General features: G+C 36.0%; 1 protein-coding gene across 1 annotated transcript; it reads left to right on the plus strand.

Annotated features, from left to right (window-relative positions):
- The first annotated feature begins 733 nt into the window (after positions 1-733).
- Positions 734-22,351, plus strand: LOC149776358 (uncharacterized). Its single transcript, XM_089941294.1, has 9 exons — positions 734-817; positions 2,789-2,944; positions 12,798-12,990; positions 16,214-16,342; positions 17,316-17,441; positions 17,981-18,100; positions 19,911-20,122; positions 20,989-21,223; positions 22,254-22,351. The coding sequence occupies exons 1-9, from the start codon at positions 734-736 to the stop codon at positions 22,349-22,351; spliced, it is 1,353 nt and encodes a 450-aa protein (XP_089797420.1).
- Positions 22,352-25,765: the final 3,414 nt, after the last annotated feature.

Below are 25,765 nucleotides of genomic sequence, written 5' to 3' on the forward strand. Positions count from 1 at the left end.
AACTAATTGTACCAATACGGGTTAATTAGTCCCTATACGTGGCTTATTCGACACACCGTAGAATCCAATCAAGAAACGCAAGTGGATATATATACATGTATTCGTGTCATATGCACAGTAATTACGCATGTTGGGCTATACTTAGGTTAACGTTCACGATTAGTGACAGTCGTGACACCCAACAGAACTTAACGATGTACCATCTTGTAAAATATGCAACTGATCAGATATTTTACCCTGATAAGTTTGTGATTTTGTTAAAATTTTTAGTTTTATTAATTTTTCTTCTCACATACTAGCAGAAACGCATACCACAACTCGCATACTTACAAGAAATTTCAATATGTATTCCATTTATGAATACATATAAGGCTTATTTAGAATAAGTAGCTAATGACAAGTACTATTCATCATCTTTTATCTTAAGACGGGTAATAAGAACAAATGAATGATACTATCTGTAGATAAAAAATTTGGTGGATTAGTGCTTAGAGAAGTATAGGCGGCGAAAAATGAGATGAAAAAGAGGGAAATGTATGGAAGCAAACAAGTCATTATATATTATTATTTCAGGAATATTTAGGAATTCTTTTATCCTGTTGTTAGTACCGACTACAAGTGTACTCTCAATATGGAAAGTTTAATAGCTATCGGTTTACAGCATGGTTTTCAAACACGCGGCCCGCCAAACAGTATCGTGTGGCCCGCAAAATGATTGGCTTCCATAGTTTTCATGAGAGAAAACAAAGGTGGTGCCGTCGAAAATGGTCTCATGCGGCCCTCAGAATGGTTTGAGTTTGAGACCCCTGGTTTACAGGTATGCGTGAAATGTGACTGTCAAAGGACCGGGTTCACTGCAAGAAGACCAATGTGGCATTACCTGGCATCGTGAGTTGTGTGTGTGATTTGGAGTTTTAACGTAGCTTTAACAATTTTTCAGTCATATCGCAACGATACCTGCAATGTAACAGTTTTTAGTGATATCTAGTACTGGCATCGTGATATTAACTACATGCATTGTACGCAAGGTTCAATGTGTATGACAGATGCAACGCTCGCTGCATTGTGCTTAGTCTTCATTCAACAAAAGAATTAATTGCAATAGCCGAATACTATTTCAATGACGTGATCTTTTGCCCGTAATGCACACTATCAAACTGACTATTTTATTTCGACATAAATACTTTTTTTTTCGTAAAACAGATTGCTCCTGAATATTTAAATACTAGTTTTCATTTAAAATCAGTACCATTAACCTAAAGTCATTGTGTACTATTAGTGATATTTTTTCCACCGGTTAAACCAGTTCATAATTATGTAAGGTCCTTTTTGGTCCTTAAGGGTGCTACATATATTTGTACATAGGAACAGAGAGTGTTATGTTAGAAAAGATCAAAAGCTTGGGGTTAGGGCGATGGAAGAAGGGTTATATCATCAACATAAAATCGAGAACAATTTGACAATGTTTCATGAATTGTAAAAATAAATAAATAAATAAATAAATAAATAAATAAACAAATAAATAAATAAATAAGAGCTATAGTTATTGTGTACAACCATATTATGTAATTCTAATGTAACAAGCTGGAGGGGAGAGGCTGTCAGGTGTGGTGGGAGACAACTGTTACAATCTATTTTTGTTGGAATAAATCTATTATTCTTGTTTATATTGATATTGTAGTGCTATTTTTAAAGATACTAACGCGACACTTTGCTTTCTCTGTCACTTTAAATTTTGGCGCCGACTCTACCCGTCAGTTGTCTGACCAACTATGACAGCGCTCCCCTATTTATAACCTTCCGCAGACACCACGTGAGACAATTCAACCAATCGCTGAAAGTTCGGCAAGAGATGTAACCAATCTGTGTCTTGTATGGTGTGCCGTGGATTGCATTGTAAACAATACAGGTTTGCATGGTTACAATGTCAACATGACAAACACATAAATTACATAACAATAATTATTTTAATACTGTAGGGCTTGTCTATGAAACGAACAAGAACATTTTATGAGCTCAAGTTTATGTGAAATTAAACTTTATGATGATAACTTAAGCCTAGAATAAGTGAATCGATTCATATAGACGCGAGTTCTGCACTTGATGCAGATGACCGCAATTGTCGTATCAAAACGTGAATTGCATACATCGATACAACGGTATTGCAATGATGTTGCCACTAAAACATGCAAATTACATTCTTAGCATTACCCTACTATCATTAGGGAGAATAATTGCAAATGCGAAAATATAGAATCTCTAAATACGAAACTCATGCTAATTCAAAATGGCGGACATCGTGATACAAGGCTATACACGGACTTTACTCGGCATGATTTTGTAGGTATGTTACATAAATAACAAATAGTAAATGCACAACAGGATAATATGTGTAGCGGATAAGCTAAACAGTACACTCTGACAACTTTGTGACAGACTTTCAAAGACGTTTTATCGAAAGAATCTCTACCATCGAAAATAGGCTACATATGTTAAGATCGGTTGCCATGATAGTCTGCTAGTTTTTCCAGTCCATATACATTAGAGATAATTATAATTGCTATGCTTCGTAAGTTAATATTATAATTCCTATTCAAGTGTATCATATTTATAAAAAACAAACTTAATAGAAGCAAAGACTTAACATAGTATTCGAGTCATTGTGACTCTATCCATGGTCATTACAATACCGATAGCCCTGCAGGTCACGCAGTTTATTCAGAAATGCTTTTAACATTTTTCGCCAAAGCAAATAAAAAAAAATGATTCTTTTTTGTTTGTTTTACAGTGTATCTATTTTTTATTGTTTCCACCAGATGCAGTTGCTTTGTCGCCTCCTAGATTTATAAGCGATTACGTATTTATGGATTCAAACAATCGATCTACCTTAAAACGAACTTTCTCTCACAACTTTATGGTCCTGCCAGCTAAAGCTGAAGTACAGGTATGTATGTATGTATGTATGTATGTATGTATGTATGTATGTATGTATGTATGTATGGATGTATGTATGTATCTATGTATGTATGTGTGTATGTTTCCATATTATTGCATGCAGTTTATTGTATTGTTCATTATAATTATAGTGTGCTTAGGAGATAATAGAATAGTGTTGACATAAGTAGTTGTATGGGCCGCTGGGGGGGGGTCATATAATATTTATATAGGCACCCGTCAGTTAACATGTTGGGGCCGGTATGGGGATCCACCGGAAATCCTATGCTTGTGTGTGTGTGATTTGGATTTTTAACGTAGCTTTAACAATTTTTCAGTCATATCGCTACGATGTATGCGGTGTGGCAGTTTATAGTGATGTCTAGCCCTAGACGTAACAGAGGGGCCAAACCTTTTAATCGGAACAAGCGTGAATGGTGCTAATACAATTTTGATATACATTCCAACACATCGCATCTAGTATTCAAACACATCACATATACAATCCTGGATCCCCTCTTTCATTACCATCCGAACACCCATCCTTCCTAGAATCCAACGAATAGGATAAGAAATGTAGATACACGTACTTTCAGACAAACATACAAACATACTATCACACAAAAAGAGGTTGGATGAAAAAAAGAGAGATGAAATAGACATAGACACTAACATACAAACATACTATCACAAACAATGGAAAAAGTGTTATGACACACTATTATACTCTTACATACATACAAACACAGTATCACAATATACATGATGAAGGGAGTTTAATGTTTTAGTTTGTCAACAACATAGTCATTTACAAAAGCTTCTGAAAAGGGCCATGTTTGTTCTTTAGCCACCACTCTCCTCAGTAGTTGCGCACATCCTTGTCCCCATTTCTTCTTGTTTTGGTGAAGACCACGTGCCTAGAACTGGGCTAAATTGGTCACACAGTCTACCTTTTCCTACCCCTCCTTCCACACTATCATCCAATCTGGATGACACAATCTTCTGACTTTCTCTTCCAATGCAGTCTTGCGCGGGCATCATTTTTTCCATCGCTAGCACTATTAATGTAGAGAAAATGCAAATATCCGTGTATTTTTAATTATTCTCTCGCGAGACATAGTTTCACTCAGGCTTCCTTTCGTGGAATGACCTCGATCTCGAGCTATTGTGGGGGATTTTACTGATTACGAGCCCAGCGAAAGCAAGTGAGAACGTTATTGATCTTTTTCTAACTATAAGAAGAAACGACATAGACCGTCTTGTAAGGAACAAATTAAAAAAAGCGATTGCAACTGATTCAAATTTTTTACGAGGACCACTCAAAGCAAAAACATATAACTGTTTACAGAAATAATAATTTGCCTTAATCGGAACGTTACCCAACGAACTTTGCGACTATACATCATTTTCATTTAATTTTCTTGAAATACTCTCCAGTCTAAAATATATTTCTTCACGTAAGATACAATCGTGAAATAATAAAATGAAACAACAATTTCTCTTTATTTTATATACTAGTAAGTTTTGTGCTTACATACATATACTAGTAAGTTTTGTGTTAAAATAAATATTTTTCACCCTTTTTGCAAAATTAAAACACATGAAGGAACTGACTCCAGTTGAGGATATGTTGGATGTTTATTCCAGTTATCTATGAATAACATCATACACTTCATGGATATGCAAAGAAAAAAACTCATAGTAATTAGATATACATAAGAAATTCACCCCAGTTGGTTAAAACAATTTAAGTTTTCTACCGCCCAAGAGTTGTTTTGCTGGGACTTTTAAGTTTAGGACTTTTCAAATTGTTCAAGGAGTGTGCTTTTTATAACTAAATTGAACATTATCCATGAAAATTTATTTATCGTATTCATAAATAGGTAAAAATAAAAGAAGGTAGAAAAAAAATTGTAAGTAATTATCACTAAAATGCAGCCAAAAAAAACTCATTTCATCTGATTTGTATTTCCTTTAGTAAATTCAAAGTATTTCATTCTTTTCAAAAGTAAAGTCACTTTGATTTTAAGTATTAAGGTAAACGATCAGATGCAAGGGTTTTCCATGTTTGTATGAACCATACAACATGTACAACTTGAGGGACAGAGAGGGGGAAAGAGAAAGGGAACAATATCTCTATATGTCAAACAATATCATGTAGCACACATACACATTTCAAGAATTAGAAAGATTGTCAAGCAAAGTATAAATGTGGGAAGATATAGAGGATAGATGGTATCGAAAACAATTACGAAAACAATACAATAGATTTTTATAAAAATATATATTAAAAATTAAAAACACAGATGCCTAATGAATATATGCATCAATGAACAGAGTTTTTAGTTCTTTGCCATTGCCTGTTCCGCTAGGGTAATGCTGTACTGTTAATTTCCCTATTCGCAGCATTTTCATTGTTCACATAATCAATATTTCCTTGGCAAGGAGCACATGCCTGTGCACTAACGGCTCGAACTGTAGTCAAAGGATTTCGGACCTCATAGACTTTTCGGTTGTGGTTAGGACTACCTTGGTAGAAAATGGTTTTATTAATATAAACTATTGAATTTGTGTTTTAAAATGATAACACACAATAGGAAATTTATTCTAGTATTCACAAACTTAATGCAATATAATATTCATGTAAATAGTTAAAAATGCATAAAATATAACACGAAGCGGTTTTTCTCCACTGTTTCGCATCTCAAGACAACTTGAAGAATCTGTGTAGAGATTGTGTGATGTATTGCGTTCATGTTAATAAAAATTATCCAAAAGCAAAATTAAACATTGTGGCTTGAAACTTAAATTCATTGACACAAAAGTAAGTACTACGTTTATGAAATGCTAGGTTCTGCATGCTAAAAGGTTACCCCTTTCCCATGCCTGATCCAGGGGTTCTTAAATTTTAGTTCTATGAACAAACAATTTAGTCCAACACCTCTTGACATTGTGTTTTATAGTGATACCGCACAATAGAAAACTTATTATAGTTTTCAAAAATGTATAAGCAATGTACTATTTACGTAATTAGTTCAAAACGCATAAAAGAACAGGAGGTGCTTTCCTCTGTTATTTACCCTTTGAGGACAAAAAGAGGATCTGTGTAGAGGTTGTGTGATGCTCTGAATTAATCCTTTAAAATGTTTCCATTCACCACCAAAGCAAAATTAAACAGTGTGATTTGAAACGTAACAAACTCATCATATCATGTAAACACAATAGGTACCTTAAAATTGGGAAAAAGTTGATCAAGGATGGTCTATTTACACATCTACAACATGTTCTCCCCATTTTGGAGTACTGTGTATATATTTTGTTATGGAGCAATCAAAACTAATCTACCATTAAATGAAACCCTATTATTATGTCATTGTGACTTAAAAAGATCTCATATATGTTAAACTTGAAAATACCACATGTATTTGTTTCAAGAAATCATTCTACTTATTGTTTCGTGCAAATCAAGTTTTGCTCTTAAAGTTATCGCATATAGGCTGCACGACCTGTCGGACTGTTAAACTACAATCAAGACGTCAAAGTTGACTATTTGACTCAATCGAAAGTTGACTGTCCTTTGACTTTGTATCTGGCATGAATTTTATCCAAGTCGGTCTCAATATGTTTATTGGTAGTTCTTGGGGTACCTCTAGTGATAGTGTCTTATAGGTGCTTTTCTGTACATACACCTAAACAGCCACCATCGAATTTTAGATGATGGGTATGACGGCCACGGATGTACATGAAACTGTCGGTATCAGAGTAAAGGTCTCAATCTTCTTAAAGAATATAATTTTAAATGGACAGTTTATGTCATGTACACTGCAATGATTTCATTTCGAAACTCGTGTTGCAACATTTATACTCTTGGTATTCTTGCCTTTCTAATCTCAGGCGTCGTTGTTTGTTTGTTCTTACAAGTCTTCTATGACGAACTACGAGAAAGGACTTTTCAGATTTAGTGGTAGGAAACACGTGGTGCAGCAGATAAGTAAGCATCCCTGGAATTGGTAGACAACCTGGGTTAATTTCTAAATCCCAGCCATTCATAGAAAGGTTTATAATTTTCTTTCTCCGTTCTTTATAGCATGTTGTATCCATTTGACTTCAATGTCACTCAAGTAATGCAGCCAAAACAAAGCTTTAGCACAATATCGTCGGCTGGCATAGAGATAAGAATGAAGTGGTATGATGATTAATTTGTTCTCGGGCATGAACTTCTTTTGGTACACTAATGTACACTCTTTCGAGACGGTAGAAGCTTCCTTCAAAGGATCGATACACCCGATATTCAGAAATAATTGTCGAAATTTTCCATAGTAATGGCGTACAATGTCTACATTGGATAGGCACTATTGTAGCATTTTTTCTTGAAAGTCAACAGGGTTTCATGAGTGAGGTACTAAGCATAAAAAGTGTATAATTTTTCAAGTCTTCATATAGTCAGGGACGTACTAGCGAATTTCATCCAAGTTCAGGAGTAAAACGCGTTGAGTAGCTTCCGTATTCAAAAAGTGTGGAAGATAACTTTCGGCTATTTCTGTCATTCAAAACGTTTTAGGCAATGTCATCAAAAGCACGGCTAAAAACCATGGAATCTTTAAACTGCATTTATCGTAATTTCATGTAATGAGTGTTGCTCCGTTCATGGTGACTGCGAGACATTCGGTGCATTGTTGTGTAGAATATTTAAGAAGAAATTGTCCGTCGTATCCAGAGAAATTCTGAGCTATGACTGTGGAATATCGATGGCAGTCCACTAAACGCTGGATGTCCTCTTTTTCCAAGTGTTGACGTTAGAATTTAAAATTCATTTGGCAAAATCGATGAGAGCAAGGTGTCCCCGACTAGCAATGATGTTCAAAGTCCAAGGTTTTGTCACAAAAACGGCATCTTTTTTCCTTTATCAACCCCTACCTTTTAGTTTTTTGTTCAAATAAGATGTCTAGCAATGGAACCCAATGCCAATAATTAGCAATCACTTTTATGTTGGTTATCTTGTTTCATGCGATGTTGCTCCAAACAAGTGGGACTGACGAAGGTTCGCATTGAAAAAGAGCAATGATTTCGGCCCTTTCCTTCAGTCATGGGGGTCCCGAGTGGCCGAGTGGTCTAAAGCGTTCTCCGTTACCGATCACTGCCATCTCACCTGTCTGCGTGGGTTCGAGTCTCGGATTCGACCAATGTGGGTCCGTGAGAAAGCTTGCCAGTAGCTTCTCGTGGGTTGGTGGTTCTTTCCGAGGTTTTCCCGGGTTCTTCCTCCACCATTAATACTGGCCGCCATGTATAGCCTATCGTGTGCTGAAAAATGGCGTTAAACCCTACAACTACAACAACAACCTTCAGTCATGCTTGGTTTGGACGCTAAACAGCCCCGACATCTCTCTCCACAAATAATGCGTTGTTCCTGACTAGTAAATTCTTGGTCACATTTCTAATTGAAATGCTTTTGATGACGATACACGTGAATGTAAATTCCATCTGGAAAATGAGGTCCTCGAATCACGCGAGCTCCGCGAGCAGCTTGAGGGTACACTGTTAAGGCATGACGAGGTGTCAACACGTCTTGAAGGTTTTGCATTTTATTAATGGCACACAATGTGTCTTTTGGAAAAAAAATCAAAAATGTTCAATTTCATTTTATTGTTTGGCTCGGCCTGATTGTCGTATGCTCTCCCATATTTTTTACCGCTCTGTGGTCTCATTCTTTTCTCATAGGTTAGCCCCAAGACGATGACACAGGCTAAACATATCTGTTATTGGGAGTTGTTAATTTGGACGATATTGTATTTTGAACAGCGAATTGTGTCCAATAATAACACTTTTATGCGTGCTCAGCTACCTTTAGCAGACAAAATTGGGTCATGTGAAGAGTATCCTTTACATTGGTCATATTAATCTCGTCACTGTATCGTTTAACGTTCTGAATTCTCTTGATCACTTTGGACGGTATCAAATTCTGCCGGTGTGCTAAACTCGATCAAGACAGTGACTTCAGACTATCGTGAGTAATGGAGAGCCTCAAATGATCGACCTCTTTGGCTTGGCATTATCGTTTCAGTGTCTCTAACAACGAATCACACAAATCTGTTAGAAAACGTGCTGCTTTCTTGTGTTGAACTTCAAACTTGAACTCCTTAAATCTTACCGTGTAAGTATAAGCAGTGGTTCAGAATTTTCTGCAAGTGAGTCTTTGTGTCTCTCTCGACTGTGTTAACAATTGTTTGGCGCTTACGAACGACTTTCTATTTTGATGAATCTGGACTCTCTTGGTCTTGTTGCAGTAGTTGAGGGTGTTGGTTCAGTCTAACTCATTTCATCTTCAGAATCACGGGCATGTACTTGGACTAACACTTCAGTTAGCGTAAGAGGTGACGCTAATAATCGATGTCGTCCTTTGGTTTCTTTTTCTGGTTTATCGCTGGATTAGTGTGATCGTTTCATCTTGATTCTAACCCGCACACCCTACGAGTATATCATTTATTCAGCGTTCATACTTTAAGAACAATATGGAAGACTCAAAACTGATATCTCTTCTGGTCAGAGACTTACAGAGAACCAATAAAAATATACTTCAGATAAAACCACGAACGACTCCTCTCGAAATAAAAGTCAATATGTCTGCTATATGTCTCATGAGTCGGACATGCTCCAGAATGTCAACAATGACAAAGCAAAGGAAAGACAGGAGCAAAGAGAGACAAAGATAAAGATACCTGTTATCATTGTCAGGAAAAAAAGGACATTGGTCTTCACAATGTCCTAAGGTAAAATAGAACATGCAAGAGAAGCAGGAGAAGGAGAGTTCTGTTACTTTGTCTTCATTGTATAAAATTACTATTGATACATAATTAAACACACACTCATACATGTGCACCATCAAAGCGCGGAGAAAGCGACTGACGTTTAACGTGATTTGGCAATCATTGAGTAGTATCTATTTTCTAAGAGATATAGGTGGCCCTGAAAAAGACTTTTGGGCGTTTCTTTTGAGTCATACTGCTTCTCCTGTTGATGTTGCAGTTTTGGTAGGGGAAGTTCAAACTGCTGATGGCGTCTCAGTGGTGGTGAGCGTTGACGCAGTGATAGAACTCTTAAAACTCTTGAGACGTGAAGGTCTTATTTTATTGGATTTAGCTCAGGAAGTCTGATACATTTGTCTCATACTTTTACTCCGCGAAAAGGTTTTGTAGCACAGATAATTTTGTTTTCACTTTCTTCTATCCTTCGTATTTTAAAGTTTTCCTCATCTTTTTATCTTCTTCTTTCCTCCTTTTGCTGTTGTTGACTAAATAATTATGCTTATCGTTGCAAAAATAGCTCCAATTCTTCCTTCTGTCTCTATCTGAAATCACCCATCAATCGTAATGGCAGAGAAGGAAGTGAAACTAGCGCTCTCGTGGCAGGCAAAAATAGATTAGAGTAATCTTCTTCAGGAAGAATTTTACTTATTACAGCTGCATTAGTAGTATTAATCATGGGACTATTACTCCGAGTATGAGATATCCGCAGCAAGTGCACCCCAATATGTCGTCTTCGTTGTTTCAGCCATAGATATGGTACTCAAACTGTGCCGCAATGGTAAACGGAAAGAACGCTAGTGCGACGATTTGCTGAATGACACTTCACGCGTCCGCTGGTTTCTGATTATAAGACAGACCTCACGTCCTTCCTCGATTTTGTAACGGGCGTTTTGATTGGTGGAACATTTAAATAGTTTTGATCTGGTCTTAGGCTCTATATAAAAGTGCATCTTTGCATTGTTGCACCTATTCTAAAGACCACGTCAACATGTATACCACTGTATTAGGCATCATGGGCCATCACCAAGATTATGGACACAGCGATACTGATATGGAAGTGAACAATTTATGTGGAGAGGCAAGGGTGTCTATAGAGTATTGGTGTATCGACCTGCCATGCGAAGACGTTTGAGGAGAAGAACAGTGAAGCGGTATGGTGTGTTTACTAATTTTGGTTTACGCCCAACTGAAAATGGCCACCCAGATCACGAAGAAAGAGATATTAACCTTAATTGCCAAACAAAGTTTTTATTATGTATGTTTTGTGCATGTATGTGTTTATATATGTCTATGGTGTTGACAACATAAAAATAAAAAACCCTTTATCCATTCTCTTGTATTAGAATGTTTGTAAGGATGTTGTGATGTGTCTACAAACACTTTCTGCTCTTGTGTGTGATAGTATATATGTATGAAAGTGTGTGCCTATTTCATCCCCTTCTTTTAATGCTACTCTGTCTTGTTTTTAATATACTTGTATGTTTGCTTGAAATAATGGAAATTCTCACTTCCTATCCTTTTCGTTGGTAGGGTGTATACTTAGATAGTGATCGACAAGAAGGTGCTGAATTGAATATATGGTGTTTTTGGATAGCATATGTAATGTACTTGATTGTAGATTAAACTTTTAAAATTACCATTCCCGTTTGTCTCTATAAAACGTTTGACCATACATAATTTTGACTCCATAAACACTTTTGACCCCATACATGTTTTTGAATCAATAAACACTTTTGAGACATAACAAGTATGACCCTTTAAGAACTTTTGATCCCATAATACCATCCCAATGGTAAACCAATGGACCATTTTAACTCAGGATTTCCCGTGTGACCCCATATTGGACCCACATGTTAACCGACGGGCGCATATATACTTATGTTACGACCCCCAATCGACCCATACAACTACTGATATTGCAGAAATAGTTCATTTTAGATTCTCTCCTATTTAACGCTAAATTTAAATTTTTCCACCATATCAAAATTGATATTTTTTGATGTTCTTCCTGTCAATTAGTGTCCACGTAAGGCTTAAGGTTTATGAACCGACCATTTCATTTTTGGGGGGTGGGGTGGAATTGGCTGAGATGTTCTTTCTAGACTGGATTTTCTTTTACCTCAGTATATTTTTATAAACAACAAAACAGGTTCTTCTTTATGCTTTTTTTGCTGTTATAAATGAAAACCAGAATATTGTTTAAAACTTTTTGATGGTCGGTAATTTTATAAAAGTCCAGGCCCCAGTCAAAATTAAATGGTCAGTCCCCTATAACACAGTTTGCACATTCGGGTATTTCGATATGAAAATTCGGTCGTTATCCATCGTGAAACCGTTAAGTGTCAGACCCTAATTCAGCTTCGTATTATGTTCTTAAGGAACATTCTCTCAATATTAATAAAGGTTTCTCTTCGAATAATTCGATATACTTATGTGGAGTCATTCACCGCATCAGCTGAGACGGTTCTAGTAAACAAGACAACAAAACAATGTCTGATTACGTCATGGAAAATCCACCTAACATGGTGATACATTTAAGGCTTAAGGATCAGGAAAATTGAAATCAGCAAAATCTTTAGGTAGTGTAACATTAGGTTTTGTCTCGGTTCTCGAATCATGTCATGCACGCATTGAAAATGTTGTAAGCGTAAGAACTTCCAGGTCTTTGCTTAGTTATACAAATACATTATAAAAGTGTATTGATATTCAGGTAGTTAAAATAAGGGTTTGGTGTGCCTCAAAAGGGGTTAATTATACTAGGATCTGTATTTCCGTGCAAATCTGTTTGCTAAATTGGTTGTTTTAAATCTCTAATGAGTTGACAATTTATAATTGTTGATGTTATGCAGTGTTATTTTGATAGGAGATGTTATGCAGTGTTATTTTGATAGCTGATGTTATGTAGTCTAATTTTTCATAGTGGATGGTTTAGAATATGACACTGTCTTTATATTGCCCGACCGTTGTTACCATACACACATGAATGTTAATGTTCACTTTTGATGTTGCCATTACACTCTTATAAAAGTGTTACTAACTTTTCCTTGTTCTAAAATTAAGGTAAAATCATCCGATGTGAATAAAGGATTCGTATTTCCGGGTGTTGGTTCTAGCCATAATGATAATGACATGCAAACCAAAAGGGGAGGTGTTTTGTGCTTTTACAACGAAACTCACGTCGTGCTTTACGGAGCGAACAACGAACGTTTAACTGGAAATGCTGTAGCTGCTGAATCAGGAATAATTTTTACAGGTAAAATATATAAGACACAGTTACATTCAAAATGCCTACGATGAAATAAGTCAGAAAATGTTTACTTTAAGTAAAAAGCGGTGACTCAGTTATTACCATTTCTTACAAAACAACAATCCACACTTATAACTGTTGAGAAAAATACTATAGTTTGTTATTTACATCTGATATTGCATCATGTAATATGGATAACTCACGGCTGGTTAAAAATATAGCGACTCGATAAAATATGATACATATGATATTGAAATTGAAAATCGCGTGAGCAAACCTTGACCAATCGATCATCAGATGAAATCCCAACAATGTAATTTGATACAATATATTTGTAACGTCGCCCTCATGTCAAGAGGGGTGGTTAATTGGATTAGGCTGGCGTTATCTAGAGGATGACCTCCCTCGATATTATAGCCCAATGGGAGTGGAAGATAGAATTTCAACAGAGAAGTGAGCAAGAATATTGCGAAGAAAAAATACAATATGAGCCTCCTCTTAGACAAGAAAAGTAACAAATTTAATCAAAACAAATTAATAGCGGCAATTCGAATTCAGTCTAAATTATGTCAACAGAATTTAATAGCAGTGTCTAATTTGGATTTATTTCATGATAATACCGAGTGGTGAAAAGAGCGCAATGTTCACGACTGATTGCATCACCTTTCTCCTTTGAACATGTATCAACTTCTTCATGTTTCCTCGAGCCTTCCTAATCTCTACGCTTCACCCCTTCCTGGACTTCCAAGTCCTTTATTCTGATCTTGTCACTTCCTTTTCCGGACTTCTGTCTTCGGACCGTCTCGTCTCTCCCAAGAAAGCTGTTCCTTAAAGGTCAAAATTACCCCCTAAATCTCTGTGTACCACTTTCTACATGTACATAAAATTCCCTCATTTACGTTAACCAGAAGCATACTAGTTATCCACACTGCATAATTTCTAAACTAATCCGATAGAACATTACCCTCGCTTTACAGCGACAGGCCATAATTAACGCTTTAGCGGTATCTCTCAAGATGCCGTATCTCTTTACCCACGATACCATAAAATTCACAAAATTCTAGGTCACAGCAATCCCTAACTTACAAGATTATTTAAACATTACAAAATCAGATATAAATATGCGAATATCGTTAACTCACGATAATCAGTGGAAAAGGAAATTATTTCATAGAACCCCGACACTTATATAAACTTGGATGGCATGCAATCGTCGATTATATCAATAAACTAGTAACTGTAAAATTAAAGATATCCATTGCATAACAACTCTAGCATCAACAGATTTCCATGAAATTGAATAAACGATAGATAATATGAATCCTAATCATATCAAACACATTTGCATAAAAAACAATCAAAAATAGAAAATTATGTGGGAAATTAAAATTGCGTACCTTAATGTTTTTCTCTTTCAGAAATTGTGTGTCCTAGCATTAAACCCTGTCTTTTCTTACAAGACAGGCACCTGGTCCCCTTTTCTTGTTTAACGAGGAAAGCAATATTCTTTATAGGCGTCCTCGGGGCCACTTCCTCTCAGGAATTTTAAGACTAAAGAAGTTCGACTAAGGTCGTCAGTTTAAATTCACATTATTTTCAAAGTGTATGCCTTAATATACTGTGCCCAAGATAATCAGTTCTTCCGTCAGATCTCAGACAGCATATAATCTGTGAAGTACGGGCATATAAATTTCTCTTTGAAAATAATAATTTGACATGCGTTTCTATCAAGCAGTTATGGTTGGCAGCTCAAATGTTTACTTTCTCAGGACAGCATAGCAATGTATGTATGTATGTATGTATGTATGTATGTATTTATGTATGTATGTATGTATGTATGTATGTATGTACGGATGTACGTACGTATGTACGGATGTATGTTGGTACGTCTGTAGAAGAATGGGTTATTCTTAAGTTTTGCATTGGTTTTGCCATTCTTGGTGAAAGTTTTGATAGACTCTTGTACATTGTCACTATAATCGTACAACGCACGAACAAGAGTCCGTCGATAGGACTGACACTCGGGCTTTTTAACATTTTAACCGCTTAGTATTGAAATCATCTCTTATATTCTTGAGAAACTCCAACATACTAACTGTAGTAACAAATAATTATAATGCTTGTCATTGATAATGTCAGGATAATAATCACATACTCGGTTAATGGTAAAATCTAGAAAGTAGACGTAACAAGATCTGGTGTATGTAGTGTGCATGATGTTCTATCATTGCGGAGAAAACTGCCAAATACGGGGACCTTTTTCATTTTTACGATCCAAAATAAAATTCTCTATCTAGCTTATTTTTTGATTGTATTTCTAGGTCAAATTTATTTCGCACGCTTTTAAATCCATCTTCGAAAATAGCCAAGATTCGGTACATGTGCCATGTCTCTGTTCTGACAAGCCAATTTGCCTTCATCTACATTCCTATGGATGTTTAAGCACCTGAATTTGCCTTTATCTATGCAAAATTTGAAGAAAACCTCTCCAGCTAAACGTATGATTTCATCTAAAGCAAAATTGATACATACCTTTGCTTTTCAAAACCAGGCATTCACTCTGAGCGTAAAGTTTGGCATTCGTACTTGGCGGTAATCATGCTAAATTAGATATCTACAGCATCTGGTAGATATTCCAATGCCTAAACAGGACTGATTGACGTCAACATAAGCATTTCTGGATCATACTGCAAATAAGACAAGAATATATTGTTCAAATGTCGTAATTCACTGTTTACTTAGAAATTCACCACTCTGTAAAATGCGAAATTGTGGATAATAACCTGAGTGGCACCATTGTTACTCATATGAAGTCTTTTATTGAAAACCTCATGTTAATACGACAATTCTTTCAGAAAATGTTGCGATCACAATGTGCCAGATTAGCACTATTTTCATTTAAGACCAACCAGAAACCATGTAGTGAAACCACATGTTGATACTACCATACAGAAGGAATATGGATGACACCATTTTCAAGATGGCCGCAATGGCAGCCATATTGTTAATAGATGCTTTCTTTGTAAACGATCTTTAATCGCACGTTTTCGAAGACTTACCCCACCAAAAAAAAAGAAAACCTACAGCAAAACAATGGAGATGGGTCTCCCATTGAATCCATGAATAAATCGTCCGATTTGTTCTATATGGAACCTTACAAACCTTTCGAAAGAGTGAAACATACAAAGTAATGGAAGGTTTTAACATACAGTATTAATACTCTTTTCAGGCAGAGACAACTGGACTCCACAAAACCAAGAGTTCAGCTCAACGGCTTACGTCAGAGTGCGTGTGTGGCACCCAGACGACCTTCCAGCTCCAGATTTCAGTTCTGTGTGGATATTCATGTCCTCTGGATGTATGTTCCTAATACACAATATGAACATATCAATTTCATTAGTTTTTCTCAAAAAAAACTTTAAATTTGTCACAAATATATGCATGGTATTTTCTAAGGCTAAACGTGAAATTATTTTGATTCCTGCTAATGCGTAATATCGCTTCATTTGTTTTGTACCTATAGTTCCCACTTTCTGTCCATTTTCCTCTAAGGGGCGAGGATTACACTGGCATCCAAATGGAGTCTTTGCCTTTCTTCTGAATTTTCCTATTGCCACAAATGCACGACCTTTTATACTAGCCTGGTTGCCCAACCTGCTTAAGCCTTCACCGCTGTGCAGTTAAAACCCAAACATGAGCATGGTGAAAAACAAAATAAGCGAAAACCAGCACCCCAAAACGTTTGGGTGCTGGACGGCGCAATGAGTACTTCCAGCAGTATAATCACTTAAATAAGTAAGAAACAAATTACAATACATATACAGTAATGTTCTCACTGCTAAATTGACAGCAGTGGTACGCCATATACTTCCCGTTACTCCTCGTGATCGTCACTGTTTAATTGACGGCAGTGGTGCGCCGTGTACTGCTAGTTAGGTTTTCACTCATGTACATTACTCGAAAACGAAGGAGGATTGTAAAAAGTAGTATTACTGATATTTATAAGCTTTTCTTGCTGCTGATCTGGCTAATTTTAGTGAATTAAATACAATGTTATCTTGTTTTGCTGGAAATAGAGTTTCCAGAGATCGAGGCTCGAAGAAAATATCGGAGAACTTTTACCTGAGAAGTTTACAATTCAGAAATGTTGGATTATAGCAGCCTCGCCACATTTATGTGAGAAAATATTGGAGTAGGTCCGATCCGTAATATTTTCTATATATATTTTATAAGCTATAGCAAGATGCTAGTGGTTTTACTTCTTCTTTATTTATAAAGACATTGTAACAAAATTTTCTGTATTGAGATAACCGATGATAATTCACTTACAGCAACATCCCCATCCACGTCAACATTCAAAGTGTTAGATCATATGCTGGGGGTGGAGCCTGGTCACGTTGTTGTACAGGTACGAGGGGACGATGGAACCTTGAAGAGCTATGTTGGAGAAGGACAAGGTTAGAATTTCGGTTCCAAAATGGATGAACATGGGGTGATATTTTCTGAAAGTGTGATTAGTTAATTAGTTGATGCATAGACTGAAAACGTTGACAACGTTGTGACCTGATGCACTTTTTTTTATCTTGTTGATAACAGCACAGATGTGTTTGCATTGATAAAGTTTGGATATCGAAGATCCAATATAGTGTCAGAACAAGTCAAAGCAGAAACAAACAAACAATCAGATCGTAACATGGCATGACGTGACATGATGTGACAAATGATCACAGATCAAGATTTTGATCATCCACGCACCGTTTTAGAAAGGTGTAATTAAACTAACGAGACCCGTTTGGTCATTAGTTCATGTTTGTGATAGTAATTGAACAAAACATTTTAGCACTTTGGAGCTTTATTTCGTTTGGTTTTATTGTAACTTAAGTATGAATGAACACAAAAGAGGGTTATCCCTTAAAAAGAAATTCACTAAAACTCTTCCGTTTAAAATCTATCTAATTTAGAGCCAATTAAAGCTTAGTTATATCGTATATTTCAGGATATTCTATGTCAGTACCGAGTTATTTGGCGAATAGTATCATGCGGTGGGGTGGTGTATTGTTTGCCTATAATGACGCCAGCGTTCACATCTGGGCACCTTCAGCTATTATACCCAAAGGTAATATCGCCTTTTAGTAAATACTTAAGTGTGAAATATATAAACTTATTAGCGAAATATTTTTTTTTCTTTTTTATTTCATTCCTATATTTTCACATGTGAAATATATATCCTTATATTTTCATACGTGGAAACTATATGCTTATATTTAAACGTGTGAAAATACAAGACTTCCCATCATGCCATGCGAACTTGATTGTACGTTCCCACAACAGTTGTACCGGCAGTGACAAAAGCCAGTCCTTTGTGACCTAGAACAAATAAATATAAACTTCTTTACACTACAGTCCTGGGAAATTAATCTTTAATAAAGACCTTTGACCAGACGCCCTTCGCGTCTCTCTGAAGTTATGTTCGCTTACTTCATTTACAGTAACGACCAAAACAAACCCCGCTGTGATGCATTACTGAATCGGACTTACATTATTTTTAAATAGGGTAAAAAATATATAAATTGTTAAAAATGTAATTTACTGCGATAGATTAGATCAACCCAATGCTGCCGCTTTTTTTATGTCAAGTATAATGATATAAACCGGCTATGAAAGTGAGGTGAATTGAAGAAAAGGAGGTGGGGCTTAGCATGTTGTACGGAACAATGATTTTAAACTTCAAAACTTCGATTCTTGAGAAACTTTAGTATTTAATAAAGAAGTTCTTTTCCTACTTTACTACCGGATATATTTCATTTGTGGAAACAAAAAACTATTATATTTCATATCATGTTTTTGGTACCACACGGTGAAATATATCCGTGATTAACGCAGGAAAAGTAAATATCCTCTATATTATTATTATTATTATTATTAAGTTGTGTCGTATGGTAGAACTAAAATTCTTTTAGATGAATCTTTATTATATTCGTGTGAAATTTAGAGACTTATACGAAAAAATGCTTCTCTTGCAACCTCAAAATACTAAAGAGCTCGAAAAGAAAGGCCGTAAAATAAGGTTACCGAAAGAGGCTATAGGAAAAAATGTGGGGCATCGAGTGCTTGATGAGAAATACGTAACCTCATAAATTTTATACCGGAATGCCATTGTCCCAGCAAAAATCTTTTATAAAAATCCAGCAGATGTCAAGGTTATGTCTTTTTAACTGTTATGCATTACACTTTTGCGCTTCTTGATTCGAAACTGAAGGTTTGGACGTTCTTATGGGCAAATTGCGAAAATCCTGCTTTTATCTTCTGGTGGCGAGCTTCTAGCTTAGATTGTGAGCTGTACCAGTTATGACAATTATGTTTAAATTGGGGACAGATGATAAAACTATTCTGCTACTTCCTTCCTTCCTTCCTGGTTTACTATGGTTGACTGTTCCAGCTCGCGCTATATTTGTATATTACTCAAGACGTTTCTTGAGCTTTTTCAAGTGTGTTTTAGAGTTTTATGTTTGCTATAGGTAATGACAGCTTTGTTAGGGATAATCTTCCTTTCTTGCACAATCTCCAGCATGTGTTTTCGTACTATTCGACCAACTCGAGCCTATATCTGGGTTGAATGTGCGAACCAGCGGTGTACTTCAAGAATGTTCCCATCTCTGTATTTTAGAAGATCGTCGCCGGTTTAAATCTTCCTTCCCAATTATTGATTCGTCGGTTAGTCGTTTTTCGTTTTCTTTTGATGGTTCCAACAAGTGATATGTCATGAGAGGTTTTTGACATATTACCTAACAAAACGTATTTTAAAATTATTAGGTTATAAATGTTCTCCGTCAGTTGCAAATAATCACACAATTGCATTATTTCAATTTTAGGTTACAACCCTTTCTTATAAAGCTTTGCATATTCTTAATACGTTTCAATAACAGTTTCCATTATGAGCGGAGATGATGGATGGGGAGATGGCAGCCTAACCTCAAGCAAATCTGCGTATGTCCGAGCGACGGCCTGGCTATCGCTGTCTAACTTCTCGTTCCATAAAACGCCTAGTATGCATAGTACAAGTATCACCTGTCTGCAAAATCATAACCTGACCTTCCCCTTCTTATTTGACTTAGATGAGGATATTATATCCGTACAGGTAATATCTCTCTCTCTCTCTCTCTCTCTCTCTCTCTCTCGTGCGTGGGACCGTCCTTTAGCCTCCACTTTCTGCCACTCTTTTATCTCCGACTTTTTGAATCTTAGTTCTTCATCCATCACTTTCAGAATAGAAAAGGTATGACGGAGGGGGGGGGGGTGTGTGACAATAGTATAAAAAAACCAGTGAAAGAATCTATACAGAAGTTTACTCAACTTTGTTGTTATCTTCATGCTCTTCGTTTATGGACGACTTTGTTTTGGTGTAAATTGGTCGGTGTGGTTTGAACACTCACACAGATATAAAATGCTAGCGTTGTTATACTTACCCTCTATTTAACTGAGGAATATGCATGTCCCTTGCACGAGATATAGCAAAACTCGACTAAAAGTGAAAGAAAAAAATAGCAAACATACCAACACACAAATAAAGAAGAAGAAGAAAAGAAAAGAAAATATAAACAAATAAACAAATAATATCTAGGCTAAAATACCGTATCATACGGTTGTAGGAAGGAAAGTGAGGTAAGTGAATGCATGTTCCAGTTATTTTCGTTACTGTCAGTTGCCGGCAAACAAAAAGTGGCATGTTCTGATGAGCACAATATTACGAAGGTGGAGGGTATATTTCGTGGCATATCTGCTCCTGATTGTAAGTTTTGTGAAATTAAATTTTGAATGCAACAATATTGCATGCATGTTTTTACTAATTTCCTTAACTTGCAAATGAAATAAAACAAAAAAGTTACCTTTTAAACGTATTGCAACTTTTTAAAACTGATCTAGCGATGCACTGCAACAAATATTTAAGTTCAGTTTATAATTTACCAAGAAATTTTCTATATTGTTTTATTATAAAAATCACAGGCAAGGGCTCTTGACGGAGAAAATGAAGGTTTCATTTTTAACGGAGGCGGAGCTGTCATGTTAGATACGCTAAATTCTTTTGGCGGACTGGTTTATGCTTACTCTGAAAAAGAGATCCGAGTTTGGCACCCTGTTGCCAATAATACTTATTTGATTGCGGTAACCGAAGATTGGGGCCATGGAAACAAATCACAGTATTCAAAGACGGCACAGGTTCTGTTTACGATCTGGAAAGGTAAGTAAAACAAGTTAACTAAAAGTATGTGCAACTTAAACTTACTCTGATAAATACCTACAAGTAGCACTAAAAAGGTTCTGGATATCATTACGATGTACAAAGACCAATCTGGAATTTCAGTTAACTAAGATTGACACTATCCTAATAGTGACACTCGAGTAGAGTCATCCGAGCATTAATTAAAGTTCGATTTGTGAGTTGCATAAGAGTGACAGTACAAGTAAGTAACTTAAGATGAAGTTTTGTATGGTTTCTAATGAAAATCTCCTAATCCCAGATCAAGTGAAAATCTCCTAATCCCAGATCAAGTGAAAATCTCCTAATCCCAGATCAAGTGAAAATCACCTAATCGCAGATCAAGTGAAAATCTCCTAATCCCAGATCAAAGAACAATCTGAGCAAGAAGTTAAAGCCCAGGCTCAACGTCCAAAATAGCGATAGTCTATAACTTTATTTTAGAAAAAAAGTTAAAATCGTATAAGTTTCAAATTTGTCATAATTTGGGTTTCTCTACTAGACTGATACATTTTGACAATATACGTGCACCCCAAGTAATACATCTGATTTTTGGGGTTTATGCTGGAGGTTTCTTGTTTAAAAGTTTCGAGAATACGAGGCAAGATATGATAAGTGTATTACAGGGACATTTTTTAAAGTTCACAGAAGATGAGATTTGTAGACAAAAGTCATATACCTTCAGAAAATGGATCATTGGAAGGCCTCAAAGTATTCTCTTCCTTCTTCGACACATTTTCCTGAGTATTATTTTACATCGTAAATGTTTCGTTATGATTATTTTTCTGTATGTAATGTTGACATCTGTTAATCTGCATTCGCATGTGTTTTAACATTGGAAACATCCTAATTCATATGGAAATAAGTCTGGTCTTGTGTACTTTGTGTAAATACTCAGTGAGAATGGCTGACTTGTGTGATGTCTTTACAATGCGAACGGCTTCGAACGGGAATGAGAGTTGACACCTTTTGAATACCTCTACAACTTTGTTAATGACTTTTATTGTACAAGGTACCCGTAGCTCAATCACCTTTGAGAACACACTCGACTCAGTTGTCTTGACAATGTCGAAAAATGATACAATGTTGATTAGGACAGCTGCTCTTTGAATTGTACTTTGTAAAACAAAAACAAAAAGGAAAGAAACAAACACACCAACATAAAACAAACAACCACAGCCTTCTTCTAAATGTTTTTTGGTTTAGAAATATTCGTTATTGCTTCAGTTCTCGTCGTTTTTGTTTTGTCACGTGCAAGAGCTCAAAGGTTGCAGCATCTGAACCAGAACTAAACGAAATACTTAAAACAACGTGTCCTTCTTTCCATCGAGACTTTTTTCACATAGATAAATAACTAACTAGCATTGTCCTTTTTCGGATGATTATAAGCGTGAAAGTCTTGATCTGTCAGCGACAACAGGATCAGAGCTGGCTAGTTATTCCGGTTTATATAGATTATTTCGAACAATGAACGCATCTGCATAATGGAAGACTGATTACTGCTGGAAACAAAAGAGAAAGATGTTTTTTTCCTAACTGATATCGAATATGTTTCTTCGTGTGGTATCAATCAGTTTATACTTTTTGCATTTCAAAATGCGTTTGCTGCCCCCAGACGTCTTGTATTCATGATTAGTTTTGTAGTTTTATTGATATTAAATTGTTGTGTTTTCTATATTAAATCAAATCAAAGCTTCTTGTAAGTATATACGATTCTGTAGAGGATGTTTGAAGATCTTAAATTCAATCATTTTCTTGTGTGCCTCCTGAGATTCCAGAAGGCTTATTGTCACAGACTTTAGGTCTGATACTGGGTGAGTGGTATGAGAGAAGACGAATCCATGAGTGCTTGCAATAAGACAGAGAAACGTACATTATTAGGGCGGAACATAGTTACGTCCTCTTGGACTGGCTGTGTAAATAGAAATCTTCGGCATTGCGGACGAATGCTCAGACAGAGTTGTACAGTTTTAAATCTCGTTTGTTTACCAATTAACAAAGAGGGTTTCCCTAAAATGTATACTAAGTCCATATCGTAAGCTAAATATTGCCACACAAGTAAGAATATTCTTAGTGAACAACATTTAGGTCAGTTAATGGTATATCTAGGATACTCAGTCTTGTGTTTTCTTGCCTTCTCTATTTAGTCTTGTTCAGTTTGACTCTCGTATGATTCCGAAGTATCTTCACAAAGCGAGGGCCTGTACAAATAACTGAAATGCTCCAAAGTAAGGGTTACAAAAGATCTAGTTAAATCGTTGGTCGACGGACTACTATCATTATGCTTTTCATTACCGCCTTGCTTACGTAAGGGAAAAGTACCGAAGTCTGCATGTATGAACGAGATAGTTCATCTACACCAGTTCACATGATGAATTCACATTAAATCTTCTGTTCGATTTGACAAGGGCCTTTTGGGGTATTCCACCGAAAGTTTAGACGTCCAGGTCGCTCTGATCTAGTACTAACATTTGCAACGCTTCCACTTTAGCTGGCATTTTCCACCCAGAAAGAGAACCTGTCAAGATGGAACATAGTTTTGGATCGGCACCTCTCCGCTGTTGAACATTTTTAAACACGTTCATTTATTATCTCCAGTTTTAATGTTAAAATGCTTATTATGACCTGTATTCCTATTTAAAACTTTAATTGTTTTTGTTCAAAATAAAATATTTAGGTTTGTGTGTGCTTTAAAAAAAAAACAACAAAAAACCCCAAAATACAACGATTGCCTTTAATATTTTGTTGTCTTGCTTGCGTCAGCATATAGACTTAGTAGATAGCACTGGTGTTTGTGTCGACAAAAATTGTTACAATTGTGGTCTGCATGTGTGTTTATCACCATGGATGTAAAACAGTGTAAGGCATATGGATTAAAATCAGTAAGCAATATGTTTCCATATTTACGCATCGTTACTCTCCTTCTGAACACATGAACAAGTAATGTCATTTGAAAGTCTGTGTTCAGAGTTGTTCAGAACGATCATATGTCCAAAACAGTTATATGATAGTTATCCATAATTGGAGCTCTGGGTTTCTTAGCACCAATATTTCATACCTATGCATCCCCACCCTTCTACTTATTTTTCAATTAAAGTCAAGGTGATTGGAAATCTAGCATGTTTTCTGTGAAAGTTTCTATATAGACAAAATATTCCAATACCTTACAGAGAGATCATTCGTAAGTCGAATGTAGAATACAGTAGCCCTGTCCTTATATATTTATAAACTCTGTAATTTTCAGGTATGATCAACGATGTCTGATCATAAAGTGTTTGTTTATGTTTCTTTCAATTTTGTTTCCACTACAAGTTCCAGTCGTACAAAGATTACAAAAGGCGATCTGCATTACCATATAAATACAGGGGTCTGCTCCCTGTAAACACCCCCCCCCCCCCGAAAAACAAGGTCATGGACATTTAAAAGTATTGGTTCAGCTTTCCATTAAATTTTGCACGGTGTGGTCAATAGTCCAAACATTGTGACTGATTGATATTTTATTTGAACTGTGGAGTCAGCACGAACATTCACATCAACGTCACTGTGCCATCACTATAAGCGACAAAGAAAGGTCAAGTTCAGGTGAAACTTGGTTCAAATAAGAGGAAATTACAAATACATGTCGAAAGATATAATGCTAGACTGTATAGTTCCGTCATGCTACTTAACTTCATGCACGCATCAAATGGATATTGCCTTTGAATCACTGCTTTTATTGGTCACTGGTTTCAAAGCCTTCGCTCATAATTGCATTCCAAAACAACACCCAGCCGAAAACTTTGGTCACTGCTGAAGGGGAAAATGGCTGGGTGGATTAAACTCATCAATATCTCAAAAACGTCAAAAATGTGTCAGGTTGTCGTCAGATTAATTGTTTTCAGATTTATTGTAATATAGAATCAATGCAAAATAGTGTACTTAGAAGTAAACATGGTACGGGAATTATTAGGCACCTTTATCAAAAAATTTACTTACAGCATACAATAAAAGAAAGGTGGATTGTAAAAGTATCATGCAGAGTAGATATTCTTTTTATGTTTTGAACTGTACTCCTCCTGAAAGGAATATTCTAAGGCTTCAAAGAGGACATGCTTAGAAATCTAGGTCCTATGATTTGAACCGGGCTTCCATTTATAAGGATTGCGCATTAGCCAAATGGAATACGGAATGGGAAAAACAATTTATCTACGTAATTCAAGAACAAGTCACTTTTGTTTAATTTAAACTAACTCCCTCCATTAAATAAATAATTATAAACAAACAGTAATGAAGCAGGACTTAAACCAAAGAATCTCAGCAAAAATTGTTAACCTGCTGATTTGCCACTGGCCGCTAAACAAAACGAGACAATTCGCATTTGATCTAGGCCATAACAGCGTTTGAATCAGTATGTTGAATTCTTTGAAATCAGGAATTGTTCTCAGGTCTCACTGGACAGTTTTTCTGGTGAATTTTCATCCAACAATGACCTATTGCAGAAAAATGAGAATAATTTTACACTGAAGATACAAATAAAAATAAACT

Source organism: Sinohyriopsis cumingii, chromosome 18, assembly GCF_028554795.1.
Source record: "Sinohyriopsis cumingii isolate HCF-2022 chromosome 18, ASM2855479v2, whole genome shotgun sequence".
NCBI lineage: Eukaryota > Metazoa > Mollusca > Bivalvia > Unionida > Unionidae > Sinohyriopsis > Sinohyriopsis cumingii.